This window comes from Enoplosus armatus, chromosome 20, assembly GCF_043641665.1.
Source record: "Enoplosus armatus isolate fEnoArm2 chromosome 20, fEnoArm2.hap1, whole genome shotgun sequence".
Taxonomy (NCBI): domain Eukaryota; kingdom Metazoa; phylum Chordata; class Actinopteri; order Centrarchiformes; family Enoplosidae; genus Enoplosus; species Enoplosus armatus.
The window spans coordinates 15,408,601-15,431,193 of record NC_092199.1 but is presented as its reverse complement, the minus strand read 5'-3'; the positions used below and the strand labels follow the sequence as shown (position 1 = coordinate 15,431,193).

The 22,593-nt window shown below is 44.7% G+C and overlaps 2 protein-coding genes across 2 annotated transcripts in view; both read left to right on the top strand.

The window, feature by feature from the left end:
* pemt (phosphatidylethanolamine N-methyltransferase) overlaps nt 1–8,448 on the top strand; it is a 55,620-nt gene extending 47,172 nt beyond the window's left edge. The window contains exons 6-7 of the mRNA XM_070927285.1: nt 4,315–4,389; nt 7,145–8,448. Of these exons, the coding sequence (XP_070783386.1) occupies nt 4,315–4,389; nt 7,145–7,199 (130 nt within the window). The 3' untranslated portion in view covers nt 7,200–8,448. The remainder of the gene's footprint in view (nt 1–4,314; nt 4,390–7,144) is intronic.
* A 5,339-nt stretch (nt 8,449–13,787) lies between these two features.
* Nucleotides 13,788–14,796, top strand: rasd1 (RAS, dexamethasone-induced 1). Its single transcript, XM_070927511.1, has 2 exons — nt 13,788–14,058; nt 14,267–14,796. The coding sequence occupies exons 1-2, from the start codon at nt 13,788–13,790 to the stop codon at nt 14,794–14,796; spliced, it is 801 nt and encodes a 266-aa protein (XP_070783612.1).
* Nucleotides 14,797–22,593: the final 7,797 nt, after the last annotated feature.

Below are 22,593 nucleotides of genomic sequence, written 5' to 3'. Positions count from 1 at the left end.
GCCTCGCTGGAACCAGCGCTGTGTGTCACATTTGAAGTCGGCGAAAGCCGTGAATCGAATGTAATCACAGCTGTTACTGACACAGAAATCTAGAGTCACAAGAGAACTGCTCGAAGACTCTGCAGTTTTGTTCATGCAGTACACTATGAAATGTTACAGAGATAGACGTGTAGGACGTGCATCCCTAAAGCCGGGCTCAGATTACAGGACTTCCTAACTGACTTTGAAATCGGAGGAGAAACCTCACAGTTGTTCTTCTCTCTGATCTCAAACGTGCACAGACTACAGGATTAAAAAAATAATGGCGCATCATCACACACCACAGGAAATTTGCAACTTGCTGTAGTAATGCTTTGAAGTCAGAACAAACAAAAGCAGAAGGCGAAACGAGTCTGGATGAGAAATTAGAATAGACCATCCGGTCAACACGGGTGGTCTATTCTTCAGCAAGAACCAGAGGTGAACAGTAGTATGCTAGCTAACGTTAACCTCAAGGACTTGGCAACACTGTCAGCTGCTCTGGGACTAACATTAGCTTTTAACGCTTCTGTCTCCTTGTAGACTGGTCCCTCTCATTGGCTATAGTGGTCCCCCTCGGGAAGTACTGACGTAATCATCCCGATTTCAACTCCCAAATATCCAACATGTTTGAAATGATCGGGGTGACCCAGCTGAGTCAGCGAGCAGGTTGTTCTGGGCCGAACATCTGTACCGACCAAGGTCCCAGACCAGATTTGTCCTTTGTGGTTGTCAGGAGGGGTGAATCGGGGATAAAGCGGACCAAAACTCCTGTCCGGTTTTAAGTGATGAATAAGACTCTGCAATGGCTATGGCCCGGCGCAGTAGAAATAGAAAAGTACACAATAGTGCTGGCCAAATCTGACATTTTTTGGAGGGATTGTTAACACAAATAGTAAATGTCAGATTTGGTGTCAGAATCAAAAATCAGTCCTCGTTCTCGAGCAGAAGTTAACAAATTCTAATAAAAAGCACTGACCTCCTAACTTAAATCTCTGAACAGAAAGCTTCCAGTGTGTTCCCGTGCTGCAGTCCCATTTTCTGTTGCTCCTGTGATCTTCAAAAAGGCCAAAGGCGATCCAAAGAATTGAAAGGAGTCATTTTTGAAAACCACAGGTAGTTCCAAACCTTGCATCACTTCCCATGTCTTGACCTGGTTTATGGTTCTCCAGGGAGAAAAGCAAAACACTGGCGCTGCATTCCAACTGTGAGCATAAAGTCAGTGTGATTTTAAAGTTAGGCAAAAGAGCCTGAGCCTGGAATTACCTTCCAGGTCGTTAAAGGCTCATTAAGGTTTGCACAAGGAATAGTTTGTGCCTCAACTTTGCACTATTAATTGTGGGAAATTTGGAGGCTTAAAATGCAACTTTTAGGTCGGCGTCCTCTATGAAGTAACGTGGAGAAATGACGTAGAAACAAAATAAATACATACATGTATATCCATATAAACACAACAGTGATATCTGGACCACTTTCTTAGCCATGCTAGCAACGGGGCTTTAGGGCCGGTAGTGTCAGCCTCTTGATCAGTCCACCATTTTGGTCCAGCCTGAAATATCTCGTCTATCTCTTGCCGTGAAATTTTGTACAGACATTTGTGTTCCCCAGAGGATTGGTGGAACATTCATGATTCCCGGAGGGTAAATGCCAATGACCTCTAGCACCACCATGAGGTTGATGTGTGGTTTTGAGTAAAATGTCTCAATCACTGTCGGATTGATTTCCATGACATTTGGTACACGCATTTATGTTCCCCACAGGGTGAGGGAATTGTAAAAACTCTGGTGATCTCCCAACTCTCCAGACTGTATAGGGCTATCACCAGGTCAAAATTTCAATGTGTCCATGTTACGACTGTATGCGTTTCCCTGTGCTGTTTGTCCCTTTTCCTCTTCTGCTCTCTAACTCTGCCCAGGTGTGCTACATCACGATTGCTCAATGAGGTGCACCTGGCCTGGGAAGGAAGTGCTTAAAAGCTCCTGCTTAAAAGCGTCAGAAGGGAGAGGCTTCTGGCGTGGGTGCTGCTGGTCTTGCGGCCTGTCTTTTCTGTGGCTTTTGGTAGTCTTGATTTAGTGTCTTGGTTGCTTGTACGTCTTTATGTCAATAAATCCCATGGATGTGGTTGTTTTAAAGATGGTCCTCTGTGGTTGATTGGGTCAGTGGTGGAGTTTTTGTTCCTCCCGTAGGGCCGCCTCAGGGTGGGGCGAAACAGTCCGATACTTTGGTTTATGTTTATGTTTACCAAAAACCTGCAAATCTCATGACATTCCCATCAGCCTCAACAAGTTTAGTGCTAATTAACAAATGTCACCACGCTAACACACTAACAGACTAACAGTCTACAGCTATCTGCTCTGTGTACAGCTGTGCTTTGAGATTTGATGCTAATGTCAGCATGCTAACATGCTCACAGTGATATATATTATATATTAACCTGCAGTTTGGCAGGGCATCATCATCAAAATCAAAAGCATTCATTCTCTGGGGACCATGAGTTTCTGTACCAAAATCCATCCAATGGTCAGTCTGCACCGAAGTGATGGATCGACAGAACCACTGTGCTAACTAGCTGAAAAGCTTTTTTTCAGGGCAAAATATGTACCCTTTTCTCTGAAGAGGAGCTGTTCCAAAGCATAATGTTCTTTAAATGTTAGTGTTATTATGGAACCCAAGGAAGAAATACACACACACGTTTATTTATTTTTATTATTAATTTTTATATAATTTTAATTTTCTCTGTATTCTGGTGCCTCCGGCCTAACTAGGTCAGGGTGGACAGCTCATCGGCAAGTCTTGTTGAGCTGCCCCACAGAGACTCCTTGCCCTGGTAAGCTCCAGTGGCTGGTGTGGTGAGCAATTAAGCCATTATGGAATGTTTAAGGTTACACAACAGGAAGTCCAGATCACACATAGTTTTTATACTGAACGTGTGATATTTGTGTACAGTGATTTCAGATAATGGCTTTTTGTTACTCACACTGCTGCTCCACATGAGAGGGCTTTCAGTCCAGCACTCGCAGGTTTTTCACTTAATTACTGCATTAACTCCATCATGTGTGTTCTGTGTGGCAGGGTGCCATTTTCTTTTTGTGTTTTTTTTCCTTCATAAAATAACTCTGTGTCACTATGTCACTTTCCATCAGGTATGTGTAGGTCAGTGGGTTGTATGTGTTTTATTATTCCCCACAGGGATGAACTACAAGGTCAACCATTTTTTTAAACTTAGCTCAACAATAGGTCTTTCAAGGGTCTTTTTTTTCTGAAACTATATTTGACTTTGTCTCCTCTAGATTTACTACTTTTTTTTTATTATCACTGACTGACTATATCGTCAAACAATCCCTCCTTTAAAAAAATCCAGTTTCACTCCTCTTTGTTCGCCTATGCCAGGGGTACTCAACTAAAGTTCGAAGAGGTCCAGTTAGAGAAAATTTAGATATGTACAATGTTCTTCTCTCATTAACTAAAAGAAGAGCTGCATTTAAAAATAAAATAGAGAAAATAAATAAAATAGCCTTTGAAAAATTGTGCATCTTAAAATAAAGTGCTTCATTTTAGAAAAACAAAACAAAGTGTAGCAGCAGCTTGAGTTTCCCTTTTTCTTTGTTAACTGTTTCACATCTTGACTTCACAGTCTCAACCAATTTCACAATAAATAATGTGTCTTCTCTCTCGTCTCTCTGTCTTCTCTCCCTGTGTCGTTCACTCGTCTTATCATCTGTCACTCGCCTCTCACCTCTCCCGTCTGTCTGTATTCAGAGTCGCAATGTTTATCGCCTGGAATGCACTGATTTGATTGGCTGAGTAGCGTCACGTGGACTGGCGTAACTCGTATGCAATTGGTCTGTGAGTTTCTTGAGCCGCTAAACCAGCGCCGCAAAGACTAGAAAAGCTGCGCCGGTTAAAATGGAAGCGCCCCGTCAAAATTTAAAATCCCTTAATAATTTATTGATTATAGGTCCGGGTCCGTATAGGACGGCGTCTGGGTCCGGACTCGGACCGCGGTCCGCCTGTTAGTGACCCATGACCTATGCCATTCAGGGCGCCAATTGTTTGCTTCAGTCCAGCTGTTGCAGACAGCAAATTCACATTTCATCTCGTTCAATCTCAACTTCAGCTGTCTTTGTTCTGTCGCACTCTTAATGTATCTCTCTTGCTCCCTATCATAACACACTTCACATCTGTTTGAGATAGATGGCCTGAAGTGGGTACTCCAGTGGTACATATCGTGTTGTACACACAATATATAATGCAACCCATCTGTCTCACACTTTTTCTCTCCCTCCCTCTCTTCAGTGGTGCCAGTCCTGTTGGGCTTGTCCTGACTCTCATAGTAGCCGTGGCTTACAAGGTGGCAATACGATTTGAGGGGTAAGTCTTTCTTTGCCTCAGACCCTGTTCACACTTGTCAATAAAATGCATTTGGTTAATCACTTGTTTACAGAAGGTGATGCACCCTAATATGCACTGAGAAACACTGAAATCTGATCACAAGTAGGTTCTAAATCATTAACATTTAAAACAGCAGAGGACCCAAAATCCTTCCCTGTTGACCTCCTGTGTGAACGTCTCTTTTAGCTCTACACGTCTATCTCCCCACAAACTAGTCGTCCCCACGGGCACCCTAGGTTCCTTATAACCAAGACTCAACCCAGGACCCAAGTTAGAATTTATATTCAGTCTGATTGGGTCTGAGTGGGGTTGCATTCTATTGCTACAGATCTCGGGTCTGTGTGTCAATATATCCTAGGCCTGAATATTCTGCACTATACTGCACAAGACCACTCGGGTAGGAAAATGACGCACCAGTCTACTCCCATCTCATCATTTATTGAGTCCAACATTCATTAGTTTTGCGAAAAAAGCTGCAATAGACAAAGAAAGAAGTATTAAAAAAAAAAAAAATTCTCACACATTGAAAGCCTTGTTGGTCAGCCCTTTCTCCCTCGCGTCCTCCTCCTCCTCCTCCTTCTGGTCGTCCATGTCGATTACGAGATAAGACCTAAAAAACAGTTATGAGCGACCTACTTCGAGGCTGCGCAGACACAAGCGCGGCGAAATACACACACCCGCATACACGCAGAGATACACAAACATGCTGTCACTGCATAAGCCAGTCACAAATGAGGCAGAGCTCGGCATGGAAGCAGCTGCTATGTGCACTTGCTCTTTAAGCCCATTGTGTGTGTGTGTGTGTGTGTGTGTGTGTGTGTGTGTGTGTGTGTGTGTGTGTGTGTGCGCACGATGCCCTCTCATCTTCAGAGTATAGGTGTTCGTTTGTATGTGCATGTGTTAACTTGTGCAGCTGTCCTTTTGCATTACATGTGTGGGGAACCTGACACATAGCAGCATAACAGCTTATGATTCAAATGTGCACAACAATGGTGCACAGGTGCACATGGTTGTACCTACACACAACACAATCATACTTTGTCATTAACTCACCACATTGAGGACGGAGGAGACAGGTTAGGCTGGGTCTACTGACTGACCTACATTTATCACATAGAAAACCTTAGCCAGACCCACACAGTCCCCAGAAACACACAATCAGGAGCTACATTTGTGTTCACTAATACAAATACGAATCACCAAATTACATCTGATGAGCCCTCATTGTCCATTTCCTACCTCGGCGAGCCCGTGCAAGCTTATCTTTGTAGTTTTTATTCACATCCTCTCACCCATATTTCTGCTGCTACACAAGTCACCAAGTTTTGGCAGGAAAAACACTTCTGTCTAGCCGAGTCTTTCAGAACGGCTCCATTTGCCCAACGAGTGAAACGAAGAGTATGTTAGACCTGAAAGGGAAGAGAGAGGTTAGCCTCGGCCCCGTCGGAAGCATACGTTTCCAAAAATGTGTCTCAGTGACACACGCTGTGAATGAGAGCGCAGGTGTGCATGTCGCCGTGGCAATTTTCAGCAGCGCCGCTCCACGGCTGTGTCATTTAGCCCGAAACTGCGAAGTGAGGGAAAGGCAGGTGCCAGATTTTACCACACACTGTGACTGGGAAACGATTCATATGCTATATTTATCTTTTCGCTCCTGGCATAGATTCTGAATGATCTCATTTAGTTAAACTGTGCGAGGATAGCAAAGGAGTCTGGTTGGATCTCACACAGTGACCGGAATAGGCGCCAATGGGGTAGACGCAGGAACCACACTGGGAGCAATGGTGAGTTCATGCCTCCCAGCTTTTTTAGCTCATAATCGCCGATGGTGCGAAGTGAGATGCGATGGTGAACGCGGCCACCAAATAATGGCTCTGAGTCCCTTCCCATCGATTATGAAATCCCAAGAGGAAACTTAAAGGCTCGTTTTGGTGCCTTAGGCTTGACTTCCTCTCGTGCCCTTGTGAGGACGGATCTATGATCTTAGCCAGGTCATTTAATTATAAACCACATTTTATCATAATTCTGTAGTTGATTGTTTCTTTCGACATTTTAGCCTACTATAGGCCTGCACTAAATGAGTAAAGCAGTTTAGATATGTCAAGCATCACAGCTTTTCTTGGTGGTTACTTATTTATTTAGTATGGTGTCCTTATTTTCTTTAATGTCCATATAGGATGCCAGCATGAATCTGCTGTTGCAGGAATGTCTGTGCTCGGACCAGGATACCGGGACCACCAAATATAACAGAAGCTAGCCTGCATCCTTTAATCCCCTGCACTCTTATGAAATGTGTCTGGTTATTCAGAGGTCTGGTGTCAACGAGTGCCAAAGAGACGTGGGCCCCCCTGACGACAGCTTTAATCCCTGGCTTGTTCTTGGGCTCCCGTCAAAGTTTTTTTTTTTCTCCCCTCTCGTCTATGAAGGCAGTTTTCCAAATTCCCCCAGTTCCACACAAGGAACAGAGCTGCAGCCCTCCGGCACAGCTGTTGGTTTGATATGGGGGTGAGCGGTGCAAAAGTGTGTGTGCCTTCATGTGCAACAGAGTGGAGGAACAAGTGCAGACACAAGGCATCTTCCTATCACTCACACACTCACTGAAGCTTCCTCACGGTTCAACACACACACACACACACACACACACACATATACGCGCGGTCCTGGTACAGAGTGGTACGGCGTTCCCGTCTCTGATTTATTGTCCCGTTGCATGTTTGTTCTGCTGTATTTGCAGACCATTCACTGAACAGATCTATCAGCAGAGGAGTCAGCGCCGCAAGCATGAATAAGCACCTCCCTCCCAGGCGCTTCCTGCTCCGGGTTCGGCTGCGGATCCCCGTCCTGTCACGGGGACAGACCGACGGAACGACAGGCAGACTTACCAACAGCCTTCGTTGTCATTGATCCACCTCCAGTGTGGATTGAAACTACAGTCATACTGCAGCTGCATTTCCGATTGTGTTTCGTGTTCTAACGTATGTGGAAGCTACATGGAGCCATTTTTTTGTGATGTAATTGTGGACCACGTGGTTGTGACACACTGAAAGATCCCCTCCAGGCATATTTGTACATGTGTATAAATTGCTCTACTTTGAATAAGTAACTTTGTATCTGATGTGTATCTTTTCACACATTCTTTGAAATTACATCTACTCCTTCATTAAAAATCCAGAACCTATAAAGTTTTCCTGTTGAATGTCGGACCAGGATTGGCTTCCAAACGATTCGCGATGTCACAATTCATGCTTGTAGAAAAAAAAGGGAAAAATCCAGTGAGAGCAGAGGAACTTCTCGCTTTCGGCAGGTGACTGTGAAAACATCCTTCTAGTGTCAAACTCTGCACAGACGTCATTCTGCACAGTGAAGCTCAAACATCCAACTGGAGGAACGAGAAGAAAAACATATTTTTGAAAGGAGGGGACCTTTAATTGGGCTATGCCATTCTTGGCACATGGCAAATGGCTCCATATCAAGATATCAGTAAGATATTAGCAAAGACTGAAAGCACGGGGGAACGGCTAGCATATTTCCCAAACTTGTTTTTCACGAGTTCATCACTGCCACAAGTTCTTATAAAACTCCGATATCATGACTGCATTTCAATGGAAATACTGTGCTAGATTTGATGGTGTAACTGTTGGTCTGTAAAATGACATCATCCTGGAACAGCTGGTGGGAGTGAAATGTTCATAGTGTCCCTCAAAGCAGAACAAAACATTAAAAAAGACTCGAGGGTCATGGAGACCTCAAAGCAGCAATCCAGTCCTGAGAAGATTTTTTTTTTTTTATTCTACAAAACCAACAGAAATGTCACTGTTGCCACTGTTGTTGTAACTTGATTTAATGTGATACACTGTCATTCAATATTATAACAGTTTTTAATGTTGACGTGAACCCTTTTAAATGTCAGGGGAGCTACACCAATAATGGCTCCATACTCTACCTATGCAAACCATTCCAAACAGAACAATGCACACTGCCTGGTGATGCACTCCATGTTGATGGGATATTTATTCATGTAATAAAAGAGTGAGTCCAGGTTCACAGCGCTGGTCTCTCTTTGTGTCTCAAGAAATCAAGACTTGCTAATGGATGCACTTAAGGCAGCACTTTAGCGTGTCTACCTCATACGGGCAGACGTGGGAGAAAGCGTCGTGATTATTCTTTCTTTGCATGAGTCAGGAAAATGCTACATCTCCTTGTGATTGCAGCAAGGAGTGCTAATGCAGTCTTGTGATGAATGACACATTTGATTGGTTTGTGGTTAAGCAGCTATTACATAATTAATGGCTACTCCTTATCTGTGTGTTCTAAGTCATGATCCAAAGAGAATGGGTTAAAGTCTATGGACAGTTTCATGACATGACACGTTTTCACCTCAAATCCACAGGTTTTTGGCTTCAAGTTCATTTTTGGTTTTTGAGCATGCAGACAAGTCGTACTACGTAAGCCAGTTAGCTAGCTTGTCTCTCTAAACTTAGCTGATAGCTGGCTTGTCAGTTCTCTCTGGTGGACAAACGAATGTAACTGCATCGCTGTTTCTAAGCTGCCTCAAACATCCATGGCATTTAAAGGTCCCATATTATGCTCATTTCAGCTCTATATTTTTATTCTGGGACTCCACTAGAGTAGCTTTGCACGATTCACAGTTCAAATAAGTCCTTCTTTATCTCCTCCTGGCCCTCCATGCAGCCCTTCAGTTCAGCCTCTGTCTGACACAAGCCGTTTTAGACAAACTGAACAACCTCCAAAAACTTGAAAGAGTAGCCCTGAGCAGAGCACTCCAATAACTCAGACAGACTGAGCGGGTGGATGAGCTCCCCTGTACTTGGTAGGTGGTGCTGTGCCTGGAGCAGATGAGCTGCTGGGGGGCGTGGCTGAGTGCGGTGACTGTATAGTTGTGACATCACAACCTTACAGAAGTCCTGAGTTTCTGAATACGGGCTGTGTTTCATTTCTCCGTGGACCGAGCGTTTTGATACTTTCACCGTATCAAATCGTATTTGTGTCAACTACGTTTTCAAAGGTCAAGAATGAACTTTCAATCCTAATGGTACACTATGTTTAAGTCATTAATTATTCGTTGCATCATCACCTTGTTGTGCACAATGTCACACTGCCAGACCACAAACTGGGAGCGTCACTCTTATACACTGTGTACAGTTTGTGATTGCTCTCCACAATAATTCTTCATTGTCCGCGTCGGAACTGTGACATCCAGGCGCTTCCTCTGGGCTGAGTGCGGGGCAATTTTGTTAATCAGAAGGCTGATGTGACTGTAGCTTGAGAGAGAGAGGAGCTTGATAACACGATAGGAAAAAGCAGTGGCATATAGAGGTCACTGCCGCATGGTGAAAATGCATATTTTGATTTGATATTTCTGTACCTATTTCATCAAGAGTTTCACTCCTAGGTGACATATAGTGCAGTAGTTATATGCTAAGTATGAAAATAACAACATCACACTGGCTTGGCAATATTGTAAGCATTTTTCTTGACTGAGTGGATGTACACTTTTTGCCTCAATGTCAACAGGGGTCTACTTTTTGTCTGTTGTTTCGCTTTCCCTCCCAATCGAAAGCATCAGACTCGGCTTCCTCTGCACCGATCATGTCAAATGAAGTCTGAGTGAGCAAGAGGGAGAGGAGGCAATTCAAGTGAGTGGTCTCTTAACACTCCTCTCTCCGGGCCGCTACTTGCGTCAGAAACGAGAACAACACAGACAGCCTGAAACACACTTTGACTACCTGATTGATTTCACAGGCAACGGGGTGAATGGTGGTCTGCAGCAGTGGGTGAGAATCGTTGATGAATCTCTACCCTATCCTCTCAAAACCTCCATGCAAACGTATATATCGCCCAGCATGAAATCGCGTGCCGAGTACATAAACTTGAATGCAGCACGCAATGACGTGTGAGAGAGAAACGTAAAAGCGGCGGGTCTGAATGCTTTGCAGTTGCGGTAAAGTATCATGTTAGGCTACATAGGATTGTTCCCCATGTTTTTTTGTTTTTTTTTATGTACACAACACTATAAAAAAATCAACAAAGAAAAGATCATCACCAGGACAACACAGGGCCTGGGAGGGGAAGCGAGACGAGGCAGCATTAAAACTACAAATCTAAATAAGGAGTGGACATCCTTGTCTAGTGGAATCATTTTAGAGACACTGTATGTACGTTAATTATAAAAGATGCATAAGAGAAATGTGTAACCTAAGGCTAAGGCACAAGCTAAGCTTTCCTGCTTAGCTTCCTGAGATGTTTACGTCAGGAATTGTATGAATACACGTTTTTTCCGTACTAAAAAGTAGGTTGGAGTCAACGTGAAAGAGCCGTCTCGAGTGCATTTTATTCCCTTAGTCACGTTTAGAAGTCTGTCTCATGAAAATCAATCGTTCTCTGCAGCACACCTGCTCTCAGGGGTGTCGGGCTGTTTGATTCTATCTGTCCTTGTAACTGCCTGAAGAAAGAGAAGAAAAGCTGAATAAGTGGAGTTTCGGCTGCGTAGGTGCTCTGACATCTCTGTCAAACAATATCTGTAGTGCCGCAAAAACCCCAGCTGCAGCACAGAAATTAGGGATCCCACATCATACTGAGTGCTCGCTGAAATCAAGCTGCACTAATAGAAGAATTAAGCTGCACTTTCGTTTGTGCAAGAATTAGTGAGGGAATCAGCTGCATCACTGTGGGACAGATGCTGAAGCAGCAGTCTCATCTGCACTTACAGTGTTTAGAGAGAGAACTCTGTAGCGGCTGTCAAATAGTGGGCTATTAGCCATAATTGAGGTAAAATCTGAAAAGACCTCCCACCCCCTGCCGAAGCAGCCTACCCACCTACAGTAAAAAATTACAGAGATGATTTATTTGAAGGTCACACATTAGACCAGTACTGGAGGTGGACGACTGTGACCTTTAACGCATTTCCAGGCAGATATGAAGCCGTCTTTGCAGTCCAGTCGTGCAGGAGGCAGATTTAAAAGCACGTGTAAACGCTTTTTCTTTCTCAACACTTCATGTGCTGACTTCTAAAACACTACATTTCCATGCCTGATGTGTATCTCTCGCTCCGTCGTATTTGCTCACCGTCGGCACCGTTTGTTTTTCCACCACCACCACCACCCCCCCCTCGCGTTTCCTGCTCCGCTGCTGTACTACAGTACATCGGTCCTTCCTCACACTGTCATTATGTATCAGACGACCAAACACGACCTCTGTTTTCACATGCCACCTACTGCTGCTCAGGCGGGGGGGGGGTTTTTGATGTTGCTGAGATGGAAGGAAGGAGGGAGAGCTGGATCTGAATCGTGGGGATGGTTTTTCAGGTTTTTCCGTCATTGCATCTATTTGTCTGTAATGAACTGTGCATGCCTTGTCTCTGTCTCTCTATGAGGGGGAGGTTACACTTGGTAACAAACTAGTTAAACTACCTGTTCTCATGCACACACACGAGCACATTATTCCTTATTCCAGCTGCACCAAGACATACATGCACTTCAATGACACTGGGTCATGACAACACACTGTGGTCATGAGACACAGAGGGTCAGTGTGGCTTTATTTTGTTTTTCCTTCAACGCCAGCAAAGATCTTGTTTATCTGCGCAGGATGCATTCAAGTTAACAGAAGCTTTGAGCGGGCCGAGCAGCGCCTCGTCCACTGACTCTGTGACGCACACTCTGTAGTGTGTTAACCTGACACAACACCGCCACAGACAATACACTCACTGATTATCCCAGAGTTTAAAGGCTCAGGGGCCTGTCATACTTAACGGGGGGGTGGGGGGGTGGGGGGGGTTCTTTGGTGGGAACACAAGTGGAAAGCATTCATCTGGCTGCAGCTTGGTTTGTTATAGTTGCTTCCAGGACTGCAACATAATCCTGCGCCATCAAAAGTGTGTCACTGACTCCGACTTTACATTACAACGTTATGGAAAGGACCATTTTGTAAAAGAGTAAGACCTCTCAGAACAAAAAGGTCTGTCCCTGTCCAGGAACCCTTTCCACAATGTTGTCGGACACCTGTACGAATGCCCTCATTATAAATCGCTTTGCACAAAGCGTCAGATGAATGCGATATAATCTCATTGAATCCATGGAATCAATGGTTAGCAGTTGAAAGTACTTTCGGTAGTTGAAAGGCGCTATATAAGTGAGATCATTTACCATTTACCTTTGTCATTGTTTGGTGTCCGCGCCTGTAAAAGTTCATTTTTGAATCAACACGCTTTGAATCAATTGTTCTCTCTGCCGCCAGTCTAACCCAGTAACTGCCTCCTCCCCTTCTGTTTACAGAAGCTCCATTCAGTTTTATGAAGCGCTACTGAGGGAAAAAAAATAGCTTTGTTCCCACCTCCATACACACATCTGCTTCTTTTGTAACAAGTGTTATTGTTTATTACAGATAAACCAAGTCCAAACAAACAGATGGAGACAGCTTATATGCTGACACATGCATGCCCGCACACACACACACACACACGCACACACACACACACACACACACACACGCACACACAATTAGACGTTTTTTTCCTCAGGTAAGTCACGCCAGTCAACTGGATAAAATTGTACTCCGAGTGCCCCCTGTTGGTCACTTTGGTAACTGCGGCATGTCCATCCCCAGCCGTCCTGTCGGCAGCTGCTGCAGTTACTGAGGATGTGACTTTGTCTACAACAGTAGTGGATAAACAAATGTAACTTGGCCTTGTGCTGCAAAGATGTGTTATACATTGTTTTGCACGTATTATTATTTGCATGAGAATAAAGTGAAAGCAGGGCTCAGTGCTGCTTGTGGTTGGCTTAAAAAAAAAAAAAAACCCTAAATAAATAAATAAATAAATAAATAAATAACCGCACTCTTCGGTGAGGATGATGAGCAGAGCTGTCTTGCAACATATTTACTCGGTCTTGAGGAAACTCACATCCGCTGCCGAGGTTTGATGTTTTGGAGAAAAATGTCCAAAGTTCGCCCCGATTTTCGACGCAGTGTTCCAAACCGGGTTGGATGCCGGAAGAAGCGTCAATTATTAACTTGGTTATGTTTCTTGGAAGCTTTCGCGTTTGCTGTACAGCGTCAGTCGCCCTGTCCCCGTCAAGCCTTGACACATGATGGACTGGTGTTCGGAGGGTCGCTGTTTCCCAGCGCCGCCCGTCTCGCCTTCGTGAGAAAATGACAGGCTGACGCACCAGTGAGGGTCCGGTCCGGCTTCTCCAACTTACTGAGCTGTGACGTCGGCGCGGGAGGCGGGGCCCGCCGCGCGCTTAAGTACCCGGCCCCGGTCCGGGAGCGCAGACGAGAAACGCACAGCAGAGCGAACCGCAGCATCTCCTCAACCGCCTTTTACGCACACGCAGTCCACGACCCCGGGAACAAGCATGATTAAGAAAATGTCGCCCTCCGAGAGCGAGTTCGACATCCCGGCGAAGAACTGCTACAGGATGGTGATTCTGGGCTCCACCAAAGTTGGGAAAACGGCCATCGTGTCCCGGTTCCTGAACGGGAGGTTCGACGAGCAGTACACGCCGACCATCGAGGACTTTCACAGGAAACTGTACAGCATCAAGGGAGACGTTTACCAGCTGGACATACTGGATACATCAGGGAACCACCCTTTCCCCGCCATGAGGAGGCTATCCATACTGACAGGTACTAGTCTGCGCATGTATGCTTGTGTTTTTGTGGGAACAATAGTTAGAAAGCGGTCGTGCACTTTGAATGCTGCAGACTGAAAAGCCACCGTGCGCCGTGAGCGAGTGGCTGCAGGCTGCACCAGTGCCTGTTGTACATGTTGCATCTCTTACACTCTGCATGCAAACCAAGCCAAGCTAACCAATGCATCCTCCCCCCCCCCCAGGCGATGTCTTCATCCTCGTCTTCAGCCTGGACAACCGGGACTCCTTCCAGGAGGTGCAGCGGCTCAAGCGGCAGATCTTCGAGACCAAGTCGTGCCTGAAAAACAAGATCAAGGAGAACATCGACGTGCCTCTGGTCATCTGCGGGAACAAGGGCGACAGAGGGTTCCACCGGGAGGTGCAGCAGGAGGAGATCGAGCAGCTGGTGGCCGGGGACGAGAAGTGCGCGTACTTCGAGATCTCCGCCAAGCGCAACGAGAACGTGGATAAGATGTTTCGGACTCTGTTTACCTTGGCCAAGCTACCTCACGAAATGAGCCCCGACCTTCACCGGAAAGTGTCCGTGCAGTACTGCGACATGCTGCACAGAAAGTCCATAAAGAACAAGAAGACGAAGGACATCGGGGAGGCGTACGGCATGGTCACCCCGTGCGCCCGGAGGCCCAGCGTGCACAGCGACCTCATGTACATCAAGGAGAAGGCCGTAGGAGGCGGCCAGGGCAAAGACAAGGAGAGGTGTGTGATCAGTTAAGACTGCGGGGGGACGCATTCACCTCAACGCGAATCTTTTGGAAGGAGACGGAGCCTGGCGCGTCAGCCGGAGAGGCGACCCGCGCGTCCGGCCGCGCTCAGACTGACGCGGGCTGGTGCGGAGGCGCCGCTGCCGCCGGAGCGCGCGCCGTTTCCAGGGACACCGACTGGACCCGCGAGTCCGCTGAAACTGCCAAAAAAAAAACAAAAAATAAAACATTGCCCACGCGGCATGTGAGAATGTTTGCTTGTCCTGTCAATCAAGAGCCCCGACGTGTGACGTGGCTTCATACCTTGCGAGACTCGCGCATCGATGCGTAAAATGTGTTTTGTCGACGTCATGCCTTTTACAGATGTCGGAGAGAGAGCAGAGACTCTTGGCTCAGGAGGTGCACAGTTGGGTGGGGGGGAGGGGGGGGGTACTGTTGTTTACATCTTGTCATAGATTTTATAATGGCTAAGTACACTTGAATGTTCTGTTGCAATCTGAACTGTTTTTTTTTTTTATTGTGAATGTATATTTATTGTCAATGTCAATTTTTGCAAAGAAGTCAAACTAAATCTAAACTGTAATAAAAAAAAAAAAACATAAACTAAAACATATTTTTCTATGTTCATCTTTTCTGCTGTCTTAAAGTCACTCTTCACTGTTGGCCGGTTCACACACACACACACACACACACACACAAACACATCCCACACACACCTGCAGGTCACTTCAGCTGCATCCAAAAGCCCCACACAGTGAAAACGCATGAACATCAGTTCTGTTCGCAGAAACGTGCGTCTCATTGCTGTGAAACTGATGCAAACATCCAAACGTCGCAGCCGTCCTGCAGAAAACACCAGAGCAGAGAAGCTTTCAGTATCCACAAACATCCTCAGCACAGTGCTAAGCCTTTTTTTTTTTTTTTTAATACCTTTGGTTATTCAGCCTTTGAACGATATGACTTTGGTTTAGCGCCACAAACAAAATACTGGGGAGGTGCATTCTTTCAAAGATCTAACTAATCCTTAGAGGGGTGTAGGTCTGTATGTGGCACCTGGATCCAAACGGGAATAACTTAACTCCGCTGAGAGGGCAGGGCCTTAATGAATTCACACGGACGAACTCCGCCTCTCACTTTCTCCTCCATCAAAGTGACTGTGAAGAAGTGCTCGAAACTAACGTACCCATCGTGATTACGTGTGAATATTCACGTGCGCACGCATTCTACGCGTTCAAAACGTGATGAGAGCTTACATCACCCACTGGATGTTTGTGGCATGAATTGCTACGACAGATTAAACCCCGTTAGCAGCAAAATTACCATTTCAGTCCTTGAGTCCACTCATGCATTTTAATAACAGGGTGTACAACAACAAACACACACACACAGTACGCTGGAGAATTATAACACCCTGCAGCTCCAAACAAAGCGCACAGTCTGTTCTCACCGTGGTTCTCATTCTACGTTACTTGCACCTGCTTTTAGAGGTTCAACCTTTTCCCCTGAGATGAAGCAGAAACACACCGTCCAGTACTTTCTCTCTCTGACGTGATGGCTCCTCACTATCAGCAATAATCCTGTATACTGTATCCTGTCAACACGCACACACAGAAAGAACATCCTGCATTATCCTGCGTGTGTGTGTGTGTGTGTGTGTGTGTGTGAGAGAGAGAAAGTGTGTAAGAAGTCAGGGACACACAGCAGTGCACTGTAACACTGCCCTCCAACTAATCAGTGACACTGTGCTCTCTGCTCCTCGCTGCGTTCATTGTGACAATACACAAATACGGTGTTCATCAATAAGCATCATTTTCTCTGTTAGCTGAAGGGCAACTTTGCCCCCCCCCCACCAGGAAACTTGCACTCTTAGCCTGACGCCTGACACACTCAAATAAACTGCAAAAATATGTTTAATGAGATCACGATGTGCGAAGTTCACATGCAGCAAGTCAGAGCATACATTTTTTACATTATAATTACAACCCCCAAAAGGCGTCAACACCAGCGTCAGAGGACGGGGGGGGGGGGGGGGGGGGGGGGACACAGTACAGAGTGTACCAAATAGCACAGCAGCAAGAACAATGAGAGGATGAGTGCGGGTTACAGCGCAGGGATTCTTCCTCCGAATGTGTCGTCAAACATTGCGATTTTTTTTTTGGTGTTGCTTAAATTATAACTCGAAATCACTGTAGTTTGCGTGGGTATGGGTAATGTAGGCACCAGGTTTTGACAAGGAAGGAAGAGTGAATAAAAAAAGAATATTATCTCTGGTTCTGCTGTCCGAGCTGAACTGTGTTGACCGCCGACACTTCAAGGAATTAAAAATAAGCACCGCGGAAACAAATCCTTGCGATAGCTGACGTGGAAAAACAAATGTGTAACCCACGAAAAGTCATGCACGATGACAAAAAAAAATGTAGTTTTGTGGGAACAATTTCTTTTGCACCAAAATCCAATCAAACTAATAGCATCCTAAACAGGCGGACAAAGCAAATGTGGTCAGTTGCCACTGCACATAATAGTGCTTTGAAGCTAACTGAAGAACAAGTTCGACAAGCTGTGTTATTCAATACATAACCTTGGGACAACTTGATCAAAGTGACCCAGGAAATGTTGCACCAGGAAAAGGGAGGCATTGGTTATTCCAGAAGAGTCTGCTTTTGCTGCTCTGTCAGTTGTGATTAAAATGGCATCCTTCAAACAGGCAAAGTTCACAATCAAGACACTTTGATTTTCACTGCTCAAACTTTGGTGACCTCCGCTTCTTAGAAATGTAATGTCACTGTAAGAGAGTTATCATGAAAATTTCCAGTCTACTTATTACTTTATCAACTTACACCGATCAGCCTGACGTGCGTCATTAAAAGCCACTCAGGGCGAGAGAATGGAGATGTAATTGGTGACTAATGACACAGTGGAGGTCCGTAAGATCCTGCTTATATCCAAGGCGATGTCATAACTGACTTAAGTGTGTTACAGCGAGGTTGGGAACATCCGGACGTTACCCAGCATTCAGTGTTTCAATTGGTGTTTCATAATTTGTCCCATATTTTGACTTAGTCTGGTTTTGAAGTGGTGCTACTTCATGTCCTACGCTGCAATGTCCGTTTTTATTGCACTCTGTATTGTCAGCTGTGCTGACGGCTGCATCACTTGTTGCTCCCACACGGAGTCACCGCATGATGCTGACCATAGACTGTATATGAAAATGGACGACATGCCAGCTCCCCAAAAGTGAAGCCAAAACGTCTCCATCGCCCCCCTGGTAGCTGGGTGTAGTACAGGTCATCAACCCCGCCCCCTCCATGTTAGTTAAATCAAAGTACACGTCAAATAAATTCTTCCTAAAGATGGTTTCTGTCTTTTTAGGTAGTTCTTATCACGCTGATGTTTGTTCAAGTGTCTGTTTTTCTGATAAGTTTTAATTACTTATTTGATGCTATAAAAGGGGGGTGAAACATCATGATTGACAGCTGTGATTGACTGTGGGGTGCTCACGATTGGGTCGGGCAGGTGCATGGGGCGGGACTTTGCTAACACGTAGCGAACGTGAAACATTTGCCCATTTACACATCCAGCTGACACAGAATAACATTAGCATTCCTTTGGAGTCGCATCACTGTTGAGTGTCAGCGCTCATTCAGACTCTTGTGCTCATCACTTATGTTTTATATCCCCGAAACTTTCCCCGCTATCAGACTCCGTCAGTGCCGCGGCAACTAACCGGACGTGGCTTCACATTTGGCCGATTATAAACAGGAATGAGAAAACTTTACCAACTAACTGTGTGTTGAACAATAACTCGTTTTAGTGATGATTCCTGGAAGTGTTTCTCAGCGCTGGACAAAAACCTCACTGCAGCGGATAATTGAATGCAGTTAGAAATCTCATCATTTACTTTATTTTCCAAGTAGCCTTCATTAAATTAGAACAGCTTTACTTCAGCCTCCTGACCAGAGTCTAGCACTGCTAATTGGCATTCTAGGATTGCACTTTTTTGCAGTACTGTATGAATAGACATCACTATCTGGCATTTTCCTCTGAGATGGGAACTTTGCTCCCTTGTATTCATTGGCAACCTCCTTAAATTAAATCTAATAATGGACCAGTCAACTGGAAAACTATACAACCCTAATTTATCATTGAGCGGTAATTAAATAACAATGAATCCAGAACAATGGGTAACCTTTGAGCCATATTACATAACAACTAGCTATGGATGGACTACCCAGTAGGATTGGACATTTTTATAAGTAGTGTACATGTGAATAATGTTGTGCCTTTGATATTTGTAGCGGAGGAAGGACAGACCTCTGTCGTCAGTCTGACAGGACTGGCCTGTGGACAGTTCTTACACAACACACGGCTGAGTGGACGGATCGTAGTCACACCAGACTGTCACCTCTTACACAAAATGATTTACTGACACGGGGATGATGGGTAGCCCAGTCCCAGGCAGCATCAGTCTTAATCCGTAATGTATTTATGTTTGGGCAGAGCGCCACAGCAGGACCGGCCTTAGTGACATAACAACATACTGTGCACTCACTCTCCGGTTTATAAGATCCACCTTCTGTAGCTGATTCAACTTGATGGTCACTTAGCAGTATCTTAGGAATTACATCCAGATTTAAAAAAAATCTGCACCTCATGTTTGATGTCCATAGCCAGCGTTCATTACCAGCGCAGGAAGCGGTGTGCCCATCATGTAGCGAGGTAAAACGTATGGATGTGGGGGTCAGGGTGGTGGATGAGTGTGTGGCACATTTGACTTTTCTGCAGGAAACCAAGTTTGCGTCCCATCGCAGAGCTGCAATTAACGCTCACCTCTCAGTTAACGACCTTTCACAAGCTTTTCCCTAAACCTTTTCCAAGTGTTTTAGTTGCCTAACCCCAACCATAACTTAACAATAGTTCATTTGCCATAACCATGGACACTCGGAAAAAGCAATAGATTTCAACAGGGGAAAAGAATATGAGCAAAAACTGGCTTCCCAAAAAAACTTCCCATTTTCAATATCAGGAGATAAACTGAGGCTAGGCAAGTAATTACACATAATATATATTTTAGACAACCATGGTTAAAGGGCAGTATATATCAATGCTTTTTGTCTTTTTACTGATTCGGAGTTAAATGCACAAAAGAGTTGTGTGACTTTGCATCAAACTTCTGATGCCCAGTATGTCAGAGATGCTCCCAAGACGCAGATTAAACCTTGCACCTCCAGAGCAGTGATTTGGTCAGTAGTTAGCATTAACTCACTGGTTAAATTGCAAACAGGAAGCGTCTCCTGCAGGAGTCATTGCCACCCTGTTGTGTCATGTGCATACATGGGTGCATGCAATCATATACAGGTCCAGTTACATCCTAACCAGGTTTAACCTACACTTTGATGCACGAGAGCCTGTGTTGTGTATAGCCTGTGGATAGGCATGTGTGTGTGTGTGTGTGTGTGTGTGTGTGTGTGTGTGTGTGTGTTGATTCGTGTCCACCAAACACGGTCACTGATTGATTGGTTGCCTTCCAGCAGCAGCCACCCACGTCCTCCTCCGGACACAGTGGCACATGATCAAGTTGACTCTGGTTAGGCTGTAACTGAGCCACAGGAAGTAAACCATAGTTAAAAAGTAACATCAATGTGTTTTTTTCACAATTCATGTACATACCAGGGTTAATATCTTGTTTTCACGAAGAAATTAAGTTATTTTCTCGAGATAAGCAGTTGTTTATGTCCCTCTTTGGAGACTATGTTTGGGCTTTTTGTGGAAGATAAACACCTGCTGGGTATCTCAAGAAAATGCCTTTGTTATTACGACATGATGAGATCATTAAATCACGAAGCTGAGATAACGGGATAAAATACAATTATTGCAACCAAAGCTGTTTTTGGCCTTCGTACAATCATGTCCTGCAGGACATTTCAAGCTAGGTAAACTGTTGAAGTTTTGTCTCTGAGACAGTTAAGTCAATGATAGACAGCATACACTGCAAAATGTTTGGTAGACATGTAAAAGCTGGAAAAGCAGAAGTGCGTATTGAGCCTTACCCCTGAATGATACACTTTTTCCCCTTTTGTTTTCTGTCTCCCTCACTCACACAGAGACAACAGGAAGACGCGCAGTGGTACAAAAACACACATGTGAAAATTGCTCACGAATCTAATTTTGGTGCCTCTGCACCATCCTCTGTGTCTGTGTGCCCAGGTGACTTCTGCCTCTTTGTTGGGAGACAATGTCTGTCATCTAAATCTAAATTTAACATTTTACTACTGCTGATACGTACACGGCACTTTGCTCTGCTTTCATTTGAGAATCAAAATGCTATTCAGCACGAGTTTAAGGGCCTTGTGTTTGGTGTCTGGTCATTCCACATCCTCACATGGTCTCATAAAGAATCTACTTGCAGCACTTATCAGATCCAATGAAAAGGACTGATGGAATTGCTGCCCTACAGACGCTGGACAAGCGTAATAATAATTGCATCAAACCTAGGAGGGCTGGACTGAGATATTTAGAGCACACTGCACTTATAGACTTCCTGGAAAGTGAAAGATGAAATTCCAAGAACAGAAGCTTGTGAAATCACAGATACCGTAAAAAACAATTGGGAATGGACATGTTTGTGTTAATATAAGACAAGGATCTTTGCCTATATGTGCAAATCATGATGAGTTAGTTATAATTTGACAGACATTTTTTTTTCCCAGATCAGATGACGCATTTTCACATGCTGGGATACACAAACGCTACAGTTTGTGTTTGTTTTTGAACATTTTGTGTTTTAAATGTACTGTCTTGTATACATGTGCTGCTCCAAATTGCTGAATTCGTGCCCTTAAATGACTTCATTCATTTGAGCACACAGCATAACAAAAAACAAAATTGTTAACATTTTAACATATTTGACGTTTGACAAAATAACCGTGACTTTCCCAGGTCAAGAAAAACTTTTCATGCTCAATTGTAACATACCGCAAGATGTGGTTGAAAGCTCTGGGAAAAGCTAGTAAGCGGACCTTAAAGCTAACATTATTTTGTCCAAATACTACTTCCAAGGCCAAGAAGGAACACAAACAAAAACATCAAATCCACGTGACAAGATTTTGTCCATGGCCTAATAACTGACTGACTGTTAAGCTAGCACTGCTTTAGGCTACACTTAAATTCGTGCAGCTAACAGATAAGCAGCTAACTAGCAGCTAGAATTGCTGAAACAACATCCAACATAGCAACACAGCGTTATAAAGAGTGTTCGGGGGACGAGGACAAACTGTGATAATCTAACAATATTAATATGACAGAATGAATTCAGTATTTGTACGCACCTCGGTACCAAAGCACCGCTGCTAGCCCGCTGCTAACACTCTGATCGGAGTAGCTAACCTGTAGCAACCCTTCTGCAACCTCAAACGTCAATTCACGCACACGCATTAAGTAAGAGAGTTATTCATTTGAGAGCAAGAATGACTCATTTGTGAGCGGGAGTTAAAAAACATCACTCCTGACACCTGCCGGGCTCTACGTATCCCTGCAGAAGGCCTCCACGCGACGCTGCTCCTGCAGGATTTGTTCTTGGATCAGCAGGCAGCAGAGCAGCAGGGATGAGACAAATGGGATTTGTGTGACGAGGAGCTTTTTATGAGAAGCAGATGATTTGTGTGTCTTGCGTGTGACGATTATCTGCTCCTCCAAAGGCCCTAGATCAGAGCAGGCAAGTCACAGGAGTGAAGATTCAATTACCGATGACTTAAGGCGCTCACATCAAAGGTCCCTCTGATGTGAGTGTGTGTGTGTGTGTGTGTGTGTGT